Here is a 12307-nt window from a genome sequence, read left to right on the forward strand (position 1 = left end):
GTGTCGGCTTCCGTAGCTTCTGCGTTTCGAAAGGGCGGGGTGAGTGGGGGACTTAGCCGTTGGTTGAAATTCGAATCCTCACCACTAGACGCCGCTAAAAATTACACACTGCACCTTTAACTATTTTTGACAGCCTACTTATGTTTGTCAAATTTGAGTTGTGAATCTAGAACTACTGCTGAAACACTAACTTCTTTTACTTCCTCTATTTCTTCGTTAAGTACCTTAATTTTTATTTTTTCTTATTTCTTTCCAACAGGTCACTCCAGAGACCTATTTCTGACCAGGTCTGCGACAGATGACGAACTTCTCCAGGACAGGCTTCTCTTCTGAACTCAAAGACACATGCTGACACACACATAGAAAACTTATCTGTACGTCGAGGTTGTCTAGCTCTGGCAAGAATCTTATCAGGATGGTTTGTCACACACACTATGCAGTCAGCATCTTGATACAGAATTAAGCAGGATTCACTTTAGTATCTATTATGAAGACACATCAATATCACAGATGTCCTGATCACTCTTCAGTCTTGCAGACAGGAGGTCCCAATGACCCCTTGTGTCCTGGCACTATGACCGAGAGGAAAAATGGAGCTCAGCGTGTAAAAGGACACTGTTACACATTCCATTCTTACCATAATCTATCACTACTAATATATGTTTTACCTGCTAACTATATTTAGTAATCTATAAATAATCTAGGAGGTTAATAATAACACAAGAAATAATTCATATTATTATGAAGTCCAAGTTCGATCCAGAATTCCACTCCTTTAATGTATGCTTTCTCTATATCAAAGAAGACAGCCTCTACACTCTCTCTATTTATTTGTGCTTTTCATATTTCATGTTCTAAACACACAGCTGGATCCATTGTATTTCTCCCTCTCCTAAAACCACTCTGATAATTGGAAAAAAAATTATTATTTTCCACATGATACATTAATCTTTCATTCACCATTTATTCCATTATTTTACCAATGTTAGACGTCAAATCAATTGGTCTATAATTGGATTTGTACAATCTTTCCCAGGTTTATGTATTGGTACTATCACCGCCTCCTTCCAGCTTTGTGGTAATTTTCCTTCCTCCCAAATTTTATTGCACATTTTTAATAAAACATCCTTGGATAATTCACTGAGATTACTTAGCATTAAATAGCAAATCTGATCCATACCTGGAGCTGATTTCTTGGCTTTCCTAAGAGATTGACTGTCTTCGTAAATGTCATATTTAGTTAGTCATCATTATATTCCTCATTCTGTATTAGCTCTTTATACTGCTCCAATGTCCCTTCCCTTCCCCTTTTTCCCTCCTCACTAATATTGTCTGATTTATGTATTTTAACAAAAAATTTAACCAGCAGTTCTGCTTTCTCTTCATCTTTTACAGCTATTATATCTCTATCCCTCAATATTGGATACCCAAATTCTCTTTTTATCCCATTCATTCTTTTTTATCATTCCCCATACTTGACCGATTTCTGTTTCCCTTCCCACTGTTACAAAACTTCCTCCAGAAGTCTTCTTTTTTGTATTTTTAATGATTCTCCTTACATTTGCTTGCTTCCTTTAATAGTCAATAAAATTCTGAAAACTATTATTATTTTTTAACATTTTAAAAGTTTTGTTTTGAGATTTAATTGCATTATCACATTCTTTTGTCCACCATGGTATACCAATCTTTTTTTTTCCTCCCACCCTTCTTTGGAATAGTCTGATTTGCTGCTAACAGTATAGCATTACAAATATCATTATTAACATTATCAACAGTGTTGGGGAAAGTTACTTTTAAAAGTAATGCATTACAATATTGAGTTACTCCCTAAAAAAGTAACTAATTACGTTACTTAGTTACTTTTTATGGAAAGTAATATGTTACTTTACTTTTGCGTTACTTTTTAAATTTGGATAGGGCTTGCTTGTTTGTCTGTTTTCAATATAAAAAGTTAAAAGTTTTCTAATATAAATATAAAAAGTTTTCAAATATAAAAGTATTTTTGGCAAATGTAAAGGCCTTTTCACACCAAAAGCCTCAGGCTTTGAGAAAAGTAAATTCACATCTGTACAGCAGACCGCAGAAGAAAAAATATCAACTCAAAAAAAAAAAAAAAAAGGAAAACAAATGTTAGATTATCTTGAGTAATTTTTGCTTATTAGTATGGTTGAATTGGATCATCGAAGGTCGGCAGCACAGACATACATATTTGTATTATTTAACATATTTAATTATTGCAGGTTTGTGTCATATTCTGAGTTGAATTTTACTGTTTTTATTCATTTTGAGGTATACTAAATCTGTTTTTGTGAGTGAGATGAATTAATGCATGTTTATATTTATTCTAGAACTAACATCTTACTCCCGATTTCTCTCAACATGGGGAAAGCTGAGCTTTTAATCAATAAATGGGAGGAAAAGTAACTGGCGTTACTTATTTGAAAAAAGTAACTCAGATATTTTCTTGTCAATTAAAAAGTAATGCGTTACTTTACTAGTTACTTGGAAAAAGTAATAATATTATATAACTTGCGTTACTTTAATGCGTTACCCCCAACACTGATTATCAACCCCTTTTTTAACAAGAATTTTTTTTTTCCATTTCTTGTTCACTAATACTCCTAAATTCCTTCCAATTTTCCTTTTTTTAAAAAACCCCCCCCAAAAAAACATTTATCTACTCCTCCTGTATTACATTCTTCTATACTTAAATTTACTTCAACTGCTATAGGATAATGATCACTCCCTATAGTTGTTCCTCTAAACACCTCCCATAAGCATATACCCACCAGTGAATCTGAAACCAGTGTAAGATTAATAGCTGTTTCTGTTCCTGTTCTTACATTAATCCTTGTTCCCCTTCCATCATTTAAACATACTAAATCCTTAATCTCCATTAATTCTTCAATCACTATTCCATTCCCATCATTGCAATTGTCCCATAACGTGCTTTGAGCATTAAAATCTCTGCAACACATAATTTTCCCTTCTAAATGCACAATCAGTTCATCCAAAACCTCTAGTGACAATCTTTTACAAGGATTATAAAAATTAATAATTTTAACACTTCCTTTTTTTTCCAAAACATTTATTAAATTCCAACTTCTTTCCTTTCCCTAAAACCTTATATTGTATTCCTTGTATTACAAATATTATACATCCTTCACCAATAAATTTTTCTTCTTCTTCTAGAGTTTATTGGTGGTTGGAACCAATGAAATTTGTGCCCTTCTTGTAGTAAGGTGACGGTAACGTTAAGCCAAATTATTGTATATTACCGCCACCAACTGGACTGGAGTGTAGGCTTTAGCACTTATTTTTAAAAGACATTACATTATTGTGGCAGACCAATAAATAATTAAATATAGAAATAAGAATAATATTCATTTTATTTTATGTCACTGAACAGAAACAGGTCACTTTAATTGTTGGTTTCTAAACATATTTCAGTCTTTTTACACTGTGTTGGGGGAATCAGTTCTGTGCAAATCCAAATCTTGGGGAGAAGTCATTTGACATGCTTGTCAGCACTTATTTTTTCTAATCTTTATAATAATTACAATTATAACAAACAGCGCACACACACCACACACAGGGAGAATCACAGTCAATAAATGGGGTGCTTCATTACGGCACTCAGCATCAGATGTCTCAGTTCCTCCTCTGACTGTGCTTCTGCCAAGAGATCCACACCTGTTAGCGAGAGATGTTTAAGTTGAACAGAAGATATATTTCTTATGAGAAAAGCGCTTGATGTAACCACAAAATCCTTTGATGCAAATTGTGCAAAAAATGTACAAATTTCATTTTTTTTTAAATGTGTGGAATATCAATGTTATAATGATACTTACTTTGTATACAATTTGCAGATTGTACCTTTTGAATATGAACCAACAGGACAGTCATCACATACTGTATCACTGAATTCTGTTCCTATAGAAACACATGAGAATATACAGTATTAGTATTTGAGTTTCAAATCCATGAGCAATAAAGGCAGTGACTTGTCTCATATTAGCTAGTGACACTATTATTCATTTTGTGTGTCAGATGCTATACTGAATAATCACAAAACTAATAATCTACTTAATCATAATTCAGTAGATTTTTGGGTGGTTTTGTCAGTTGCTGTTAATAGTTATTTAATATAAATATAAGCAGAATTATTGTTCTCAGTTGTCATCTCAGCCTGTCAGTTGTTGTGGATGTATAATAAACCTGTTTGAGTTATAACAGACTGACCGGTTTGGTTGATGTATTGTCCAGGTGAGCAGATTGAATGTTTTATGGCCTTTTTACAGTTGGAGAGTACAGTAAAAACCTGGCAGAGGTTCACACACTGTATCTGATATTGATGTACATGCATGCTTTACTCTTAGCCCATTACCTTTGACAAGAAAGGAAACAAATTTGTCAATTGTTAGTCAACTGGCAGTTGACAATATGTCTGATGAATCTATGACTTAAAAAAGAGGCACAATAAATTGTTACTTACTTGGTTCTTATTCTTAATGGTTCTTAACTCATTTTCCTAGATAATATTAATAATTATCATTAATAATTAACACATTATTTATACAATGCCTTGAAAAAGTATTTATACCCCTTATTTTTTTTAAATTTCCGCTTTTGTTGGACCACCTTTAAGATGTTTCTGTATTTCGAGGGGCAGTGCAAGTGTTGTCTCTTCCTGGGTTTTGCTGCCCGGTGCCTCTCTGGCAGACATGCAGAGCCGCAAGATGGGCGACACCTAACACCTTTGCGAGATTTTACAATTTCTGTATAGAGACGATTTCTTCCCTTCTGTTGTGTAAAAACAGGTAACCTGCAGGAAGGATTGCTCAGAAAGGTATCTCATTTACTGTACCATTCCCTTCCAGGAGGGGATACAAGCATGTTTCTTCTCTTTGTGACTACTTTATGAACGTTGCCTAGCCAGAGCCCAGACTTCACCCTAATTAAACATGTCTGGAGGAACCTGAAAATGGCGGTCCACCAACAGTCCCCATCCCACTTGACAGAGTTTGAGAGGATCTCAAAAATGGCAGAAAACCCCCAAATACAGATTGTCACATAAAAAGATGTGAGGCTGTCACTGGCAAAGGTGCTTCTGCTTCCAGTAAGTACTGAGTTTAGTGTATGAATATTTATTATACTTCAGTTTTTAAACTGAAATCATTACAGCTGAAGCCTTCTTAATTAATTTGCAAAGTTGACATTATTTTAGATTTGGCTTTGTCTTTATGGTGTGTGGAGAGTAGATTGATGAGGGGAAAAGGAGTTCAAAGTGGTTTAACGTAATTTATGTATAATTCCTGAGTGTCATAACCGGCATCATGTGTAAACAACTTGATGACTTGATCATCAAGTCAGCAATTAGATTGATTCATGATTTCATGTGATCCATATCTAACTGACATTTGTTTTTGATGTATGCATTTTATGTTGGTTTCAGATATGTGACAGAGCAATTTACTAGTTCTATAGATAATGCTACTTTAATGGCACTGCTTGCTTATTGTACCCTGCAGAAAATAGCATTCAAATTCTTTGATTCAAGAGATGACAGTTAAAATCTTCACAATTGTTGGATGGTCAGTTTTTATAGATTCCAAAGCTTCAAGAGATGATTTTGAATCAGTTATTATTAAAAATATATTTTCTGGAGCAGTCTCAGTGAACTTTAATGCCAATAACAGAGCAGCTGCCTTTGTAGTAAAATAAATTTTCAGTTTCTCCAGATGGACTTTCATGAAAAGGCCAAATGGACGGATGTTCTCTTCCATAAATTATTGAATGCTGAATTGAAAAAAAAAAAACTTTAAATATGCTGGATGTTCCTTATTTGTTTTAAGTTTTTAAGGTTTTTGACAATAGGACAGCACCTGAAAAATACCTAAAAAATACTGAAGGGCTGACATTTATTTTTAACAAGGCCTTGACCACATCACATACTTAATTGATTATTTTATGATCAAATTACAGTTATTAGGCTCATCAGTAATAATGATGAGATCATTCAAAGCCTGGCACCATGTGACAAAGGATTTTAAAAAAATATCATATAACCTCATTAAATCTGGAACACGGATATGTTGTGGTGATGAGTGAAACATGACACATACCTGCATCACACATGGGGCAACATTGTTGTTATGTCCAATTAGTGAAGACATGCTTAATAAATAAACTACAGTTAGTTTCTTATAGTTATATAAAAGTTATAGTTCATTTTTTCAGCTCTAGAAGAAAAAAGAGGGCAAAATTATTTCCTCTGGACCACACTGTAAAAAATAAAAAACACAATTTGCTGAGTCAGCTTAAAATAATTTGTTACCCTACTGCCTTAAAATTTTAAGTTGAGTCAACTAAAATAAGTTTAGTCAACTTGAAATGTTAAGTTGTACTAAGTAATATTGTTGTACTAAGTAATTAAATATTTGTGTTTGCTAAACTTAACAGATGGGTAAGTATCCCAGCTGCCTTCAAATTTTAAGATGATTCAACTCATGATTCAACTTTTTGAGTTGACTGAACTTAAAATTTTAAGGCAGCCAGGTTACAAATTATTTTAAGTTGACTCAACAAATAGTTTTTTACAGTGCAGTGATGATTCTGTTAGTTTCCTGATATGTACATATGCTTTACCTTCATTCATCTATCAACACTACTACCTCTCCTCACAAAAATCATGTTTTGCATGGCTACTTGTAATAATGTTGACGGTAGAGAGAGCACTGGTTATTATATATTGAAGTTGAGGGAGAACATGACATACCCTAACTGTCTTGGGATCGTTTACAATCACATTTGGGATCATTTGAAGCCGCATTTAAACTGCAATTTGGAAGTTCAAAATCAGTCAGTCCATTATATGGAGTAAAATGCTGCATGTTTTTCCTCAAAAAAACATAAATTATTTAAGACTAAAGAAAGAAAGATATGAGCATCTTGGATGACAAGGAGAGGAGTACATTATATGTGAATCTTTGTTTTGGAAGTGGACTTCTCCTTTAACTCTTTTCCTCAGTTCCACCGCAACTGATGTTTACACATGCAGAACCAATGAAGTTTGTGCGCTTCATCTAGTAAGTAGCAGCCGGTTGACAGGACAACTTATGGTATATTACTGCCACCAACTAGACTGGAATGTGATGTATCAATAAGAAACATTTAACTTTAAAAAAAAAAAAACATTCAAAGGTGGAAAAATACATAAAAATGGGATAAAACAAGAATAATAATGTTTTATTTTATTTTTATTTAATATGTGATTTTTTGTTTGTTTGTTTTCCAAACCATTATTAGAGAACTAAGTATTTCTCTTTGTAATTTTGACTATTTAATAGATTTCATAGGCATCTGTTGTACCTATATCTTCTAATTTCTCAAAAAGCATCTCTCTACATCTATCTATCCCTGGTAAATACACAATGTAGTAGTAACACAAAAATGACAGCTCAGTACATACTTCAGTTTTGAAGTCACAGTTTGTTATATCTTCAGTACAGCAGTTTGGTACATTTTTCTTTTTTTATTAAATGGTTGTTTACTAAACAAATTGTGGCTCTGTCTTTAAACAAATTCAACTATAATTACAATTTTCTTAAGGATAAAAAATGATCTCATACGCTGTAAACCATATCCACCTTATTATTCATGTAAGAGCGGTTGCCAGCATTTTTAAAAGTGTTAGAGTTCCAGTAAGCTACTTACACTAGCTGTATTGTGAATCTGAAGTTTTGCAACAACTGTATAGTTTTGACTGGCTAGCTAACTTTTAAAATAGACTACAGAAAGAATGCCATCATTTGCGCAGTTAGGGGGTGTTATGATAGCTGACACTTTTGCAAACTTCAGTTGGACATGAACAATATTTAGCGCTAAGCTGTAGTTGCTAGTAACAGTGGCAAACCATGAAGGTACTGTAAGAATGTGGTGAAAAATGTGAGTAGTTTAGAAACTGTAGTCATTCCCAGGTTGTCAGGACTTGTTTTTCTGTTCCAAGTAATTAATCATTTATCCTGTCGCCAACAACTGAAAAACAGTGAGACATTACTTTTAATTTATCACAGTCAAACAACAGGAGACCAAAAATATTATATAATTCATATAGGCTAATTAAAATCTAATATTATGTCATTTAAGTCTTGAATAATGCATATAAGTAGAATAACTGTGTCTTGCATGATATACTTTATTCTTACCTTTTGAAATGTCTTTTTCATGTAAACCATTTCCTTTTCCTGTTTCCTTTTGAACAAAAACAAACACACATTTTAAAATATAGTAAACTAAATTTGTTTTACCTTCTCTTTCACATGGAAAAAACGTTCAACATACCTGTATCCCTGTATGAACTGAAGAGAGAGAACTGTATAAGTATTAATGTGACTAATAATATACACTACCAGTCAAACATTTACAATACATTTTATTATTTGTCCAAAAATACAGTAAAAACATTAATAATGTAAAATATGATTACAATTTAAAAGAACTGTTTTATTTTTAAGCTATTTTAAAATATGATACATGTGATGGCAAAGCTGAATATTTAGCAGCCATTACTTCATACTTCAGTGTCACAAAAACCTTCAAAAATCACTGTACAATAATTCTAATATGATATTAATTAATGTTTTTGTTTATTATTATCATGATTGAAAGCATTTGTGCTGCTTAACATTTTTGTGAAAACCCTGATGTAATTTATTTCAGATTTCTTTTATGTGTAGAAAGTTCAATGAATACAAACAGAAATATACAGAAAATAGGCATTTTTAAAATCTTACCCCAAACATATAAATGGTGGGCTATTTTATCACGGTTTTCACAAACATATTAAACTATCAAATTTTCATAGAAAATTCCATTATAGAAAAACAACTATAGATTTCATACTATCAAAATAACTCAAAATAAAACCTACCTGAACAATCTAAAAGATTGTGTTCTCTTCTGAATGTTTAAATATGAGAACACATGCTACTGTAATTAATATTAAAGTAACTATAAGAACAGAGACAATGACTGCTACAGCAGGGGGATCTCTACATTCAGAGTCTGATGAATGTGTTCCTGGATTTGTTTCAGCAAGTCCCAGGGCCTCACATCTGTAATAATATCAATCATCAGATTTGTTGAAAAATGACCAACAGCACACATAAACAGCATAAGTGAGCACTTACTTTGTATGTGGTAGACAGGATGAGAAAGATCCATTTGAATATGAGTCACCTGTACAGTCAGCACATACAGTATCTGTGGAGTCAGTACCTGCAGAGACAGTTAGCATACGGTTGAAATTAAACTGTCATTGTTGTGTTTGTCTATTAATTTCTTTCTTCTTCTATTACTATGGATGCAACACAGACAACAATAAACAATGCTTCCTGTATGTTTATATAATAGGATCTTTTTTATTATTTACCTGCTTGTTTGATATATTGTCCGGGGCTACATTCAGAATGTTGCAGAGCTAATCTGCAGCTGCCTTTCTTTTTGTAAATACAGTAGAATCCCTTCTGTGGCCCACAAACAGTATCTGATGATCGAGTGCATACTTTATTCACTCTTAAACCTTGGTCTAGGATGAAGAATATTATGCATTAAGTTACTTTTCTGTAGTAGATATATTCGCAGTTGCATCTGAAGCCACTTACACTGTCATTTTCAGGGACTATCCTGAAGCAACTAGCTTGCAACTCTTCAGATCTTAAATCACTTGAATTAACAGAAATGATTTTTCACCATAAATTAAAAAATTCAGATGAACAGATATAACTTGGAATTACTCACATGCATCACATACAGTACAGGGAAAGCATCTTGTGAGGCCATTTGCTTCATCAATGAAAGTTAATGGAGTGCATGGAACACAAGTTGTGGTGGTGTCATCGGTGCAGTGCAAATGAACATGGTATCCTGAATAGGCAGCACATATAATTAGTTATTGATTTCTAACAATACTGAAAAATATTTTCTAATACTCTTAAAAATGCAAGCCCTGTTATAGCAATGCATTATTTTTTTCAGTTAGTGCAATTAAACATGTTTTTTTATTTCAAAGACATTTGTCATTATTTTTCTTCCATAAAGCAACTAGCTCAAACAAATGCTTGATGGCAGAATAAAACAGATTACTTTACCTACTGAAAAAAAATATACTTTAACAAATAAAAATCTAAAAATGTATTCAATAATAAAGTTAAGAACTATATATGCTATAACTTCCAGTCTTACCAGGGACACACATTGGGCAGCATTGCTCATGTATCTCATATTCAGCATGAGAACACTGACAAAAACAAAATTCATAGTGAAGGGAAAAAATAAGTGTAATAAGAATAATAACGAACATAATCACAGTTAATGTAAGATTTCTTGCATGTCATTAGTACTGTGCTGTTTTCAGCACAATCTTCAGAAGCTTCACAAGCTGTGATGTTGGTTGATGTGCGCCTTAAAAGTAAACAGTTTTCAGGATTTCGTAGAAAACTGAGAGACAATACAATGGTATTTCAAGATTCTTCAAGACTCAGTTTTTGTACAAGTCATGGTTCCACAAGCTTCTTGCAGACATATGCATTCTTTGGAAAACAAACTGAAGCAGAAAAAGTAGAAAAGGGATCAGCTCATTGTAAACCACCTTGTTTATGCACTATTGAAAATTATGGTTATTTTAGACAGTCTCCCAAGTAAGCAAAAGCAATAAAGTTTGTGAGACTTTTACAATGTTAAAAAGAAAAGGTGATAAAAAGTAATACTAGCTTTAATGTTTTTATGACATATTTATTCATAAGCCCATGTAAAAATAATAACAATATGGATCATAAATGCAGTATTGTCACTTACCATGTGAGGACATAAGTATTCTTAACTAAGCTGCTCACACATTTGTTAAACTGAAAAGCAAAAAGTGCATAACTGCTAGGAAAACAGTTACAATTTGAAGGTTAAAATTTATAGACATTTTAAGAAAGTTATCAAGTACCTGCTGAGAGTGTAGTTGGATGGTTGAGCTCCAGAAGATCAAAGGATATTTTGACAGTAACCATTTTGTGTGAGACAAAGGTAAAACAAAAATCTATTAAAAAAATGTACAAAAAAAAAAAAAAAAAAAAAGAATCAAATCTGTTACTTTGGGTACAAAACAAAAATTCTGGTAAGTGCTCAGAGTTGAAGATTTATTAAGTAGCTATGCAACACAGTCAGTAAAATATAACCATGTAGAATTGCTTTGCTTTATGGAAACAGCAGAACTGGATTAACTGGAAACAACAACGTGGGTGGAGGAGATTGGTAAATCACTTTCACTTTAGAAATAAGGAAATGAAAGAAATCAAGCACAGTCCTATAATAGTATCAAAGCGATTCAAAGAGAAAAGGGGGAGAGAGAGAGAGAGAGAGAGAGAGAGGGAGAGAGAGAGAGAGAGAGAGAGAGAATTAAATGCCATATATATATAAGTTGTCCGGACATTTTTTAACTCGTGATTGGCTAAACTTTAAGTTTAAACCTGTCACGCGTTTTCTTCAATAACAAAAATCTAAAACCACTTACCAACAGATATGGGGCTTATAGACTATCACATCTTCTATTTTGACAAAGTATTAGTCACAGACATTGGTGGGTGTTATGGATCAACTGGGGATCATGTTATCTGGAGATATGCGCGTGCACGCAAATCGTTTCACGTAGATTCCAGCAGATGTTGGACGGCCCAGATTCGTCACATGGAATTTTCCACGGAACAGATTTCAAAGCTTTCCACATTATTTGAGCATGTTTGTATCATCATTGGACTCCGTTGTTTTCCCTTTCGCTATTCCAATGTATCAGACGCCGTTTAATGGAAGTTTACTGCTTTTTCATGTGGCGTCTCACAGACCACGCCCAGATAGTTTTGTCTAGGCTATATTCGTGGACTGAATGTTTTTTTTTTCTAATAACAATTAACAATAAGGTATTTACATTGTAAAAAGCCTGTTATGTGCAGTAGTTTAAAAAAAAATTGTGTATTAATTTAAAGTAGGCATACTGATGTGGTTAAAGGGACGTCAAGCACTTTATTAACTTTTTTTATTATTATTTTCTTTTTTAAAATATTGATAAAGAATAAGTGACAAACAAGCTATAGTTTTGCATTGTGCCATAATTTCGAATTAGTGACACAGATAGGATGCAGTGAATTATCTGTGCTTATTTAAGTTGAACAAATTATTTAATGTTTAACAAACATTTATTTAATGTTTATCAAACATATATACATAGGTGTTAAAGCAAAATTACAAAAAGCACAATACA

At 32.9% G+C, this 12307-nt stretch overlaps 1 protein-coding gene across 2 annotated transcripts; it reads right to left on the bottom strand.

The window, feature by feature from the left end:
• Nucleotides 1-7279: 7279 nt before the first annotated feature.
• On the bottom strand, nt 7280-11868 carry LOC127169823 (tumor necrosis factor receptor superfamily member 14-like). Of its 2 annotated transcripts, XR_007828276.1 has the most exons (11): nt 11564-11868; nt 10997-11089; nt 10858-10907; nt 10246-10606; nt 9802-9927; nt 9434-9589; nt 9192-9279; nt 8933-9116; nt 8344-8360; nt 8208-8253; nt 7280-8037 (listed from the first exon to the last, which is right to left on the bottom strand). XR_007828276.1 is itself a non-coding variant. In XM_051117463.1 (8 exons), exons 4-8 carry the CDS (start codon nt 10361-10363, stop codon nt 8942-8944), a joined length of 663 nt encoding a protein of 220 aa, XP_050973420.1. In that variant the 5' UTR covers nt 10364-10606; nt 10858-10907; nt 10997-11089; nt 11564-11868; the 3' UTR covers nt 8373-8941. The 2 variants fall into 2 exon arrangements, 1 of the variants encoding a protein (XP_050973420.1); XM_051117463.1 differs by lacking the exons at nt 7280-8037; nt 8208-8253; nt 8344-8360 and having other exon boundaries at nt 8373-9116.
• Nucleotides 11869-12307: the final 439 nt, after the last annotated feature.

This window comes from Labeo rohita, chromosome 8 (genome assembly GCF_022985175.1).
Source record: "Labeo rohita strain BAU-BD-2019 chromosome 8, IGBB_LRoh.1.0, whole genome shotgun sequence".
In the NCBI taxonomy this organism is placed as follows: Eukaryota; Metazoa; Chordata; class Actinopteri; order Cypriniformes; family Cyprinidae; genus Labeo; species Labeo rohita.

Excerpts from the sequence above, each read along its gene's own strand:
- LOC127169823 (XM_051117463.1), bottom strand. The coding sequence starts at position 10,363 with ATGTTCGTTATTATTCTTATTACACTTATTTTTTCCCTTCACTATGAA. Across the intron at positions 9,590-9,801 it reads CTGTACTGTATGTGATGCAT|ACCAAGGTTTAAGAGTGAAT; the intron begins GTGAGTAATTCC and ends TCTTCATCCTAG. Across the intron at positions 9,280-9,433 it reads ACAATATATCAAACAAGCAG|GTACTGACTCCACAGATACT; the intron begins GTAAATAATAAA and ends CTGTCTCTGCAG.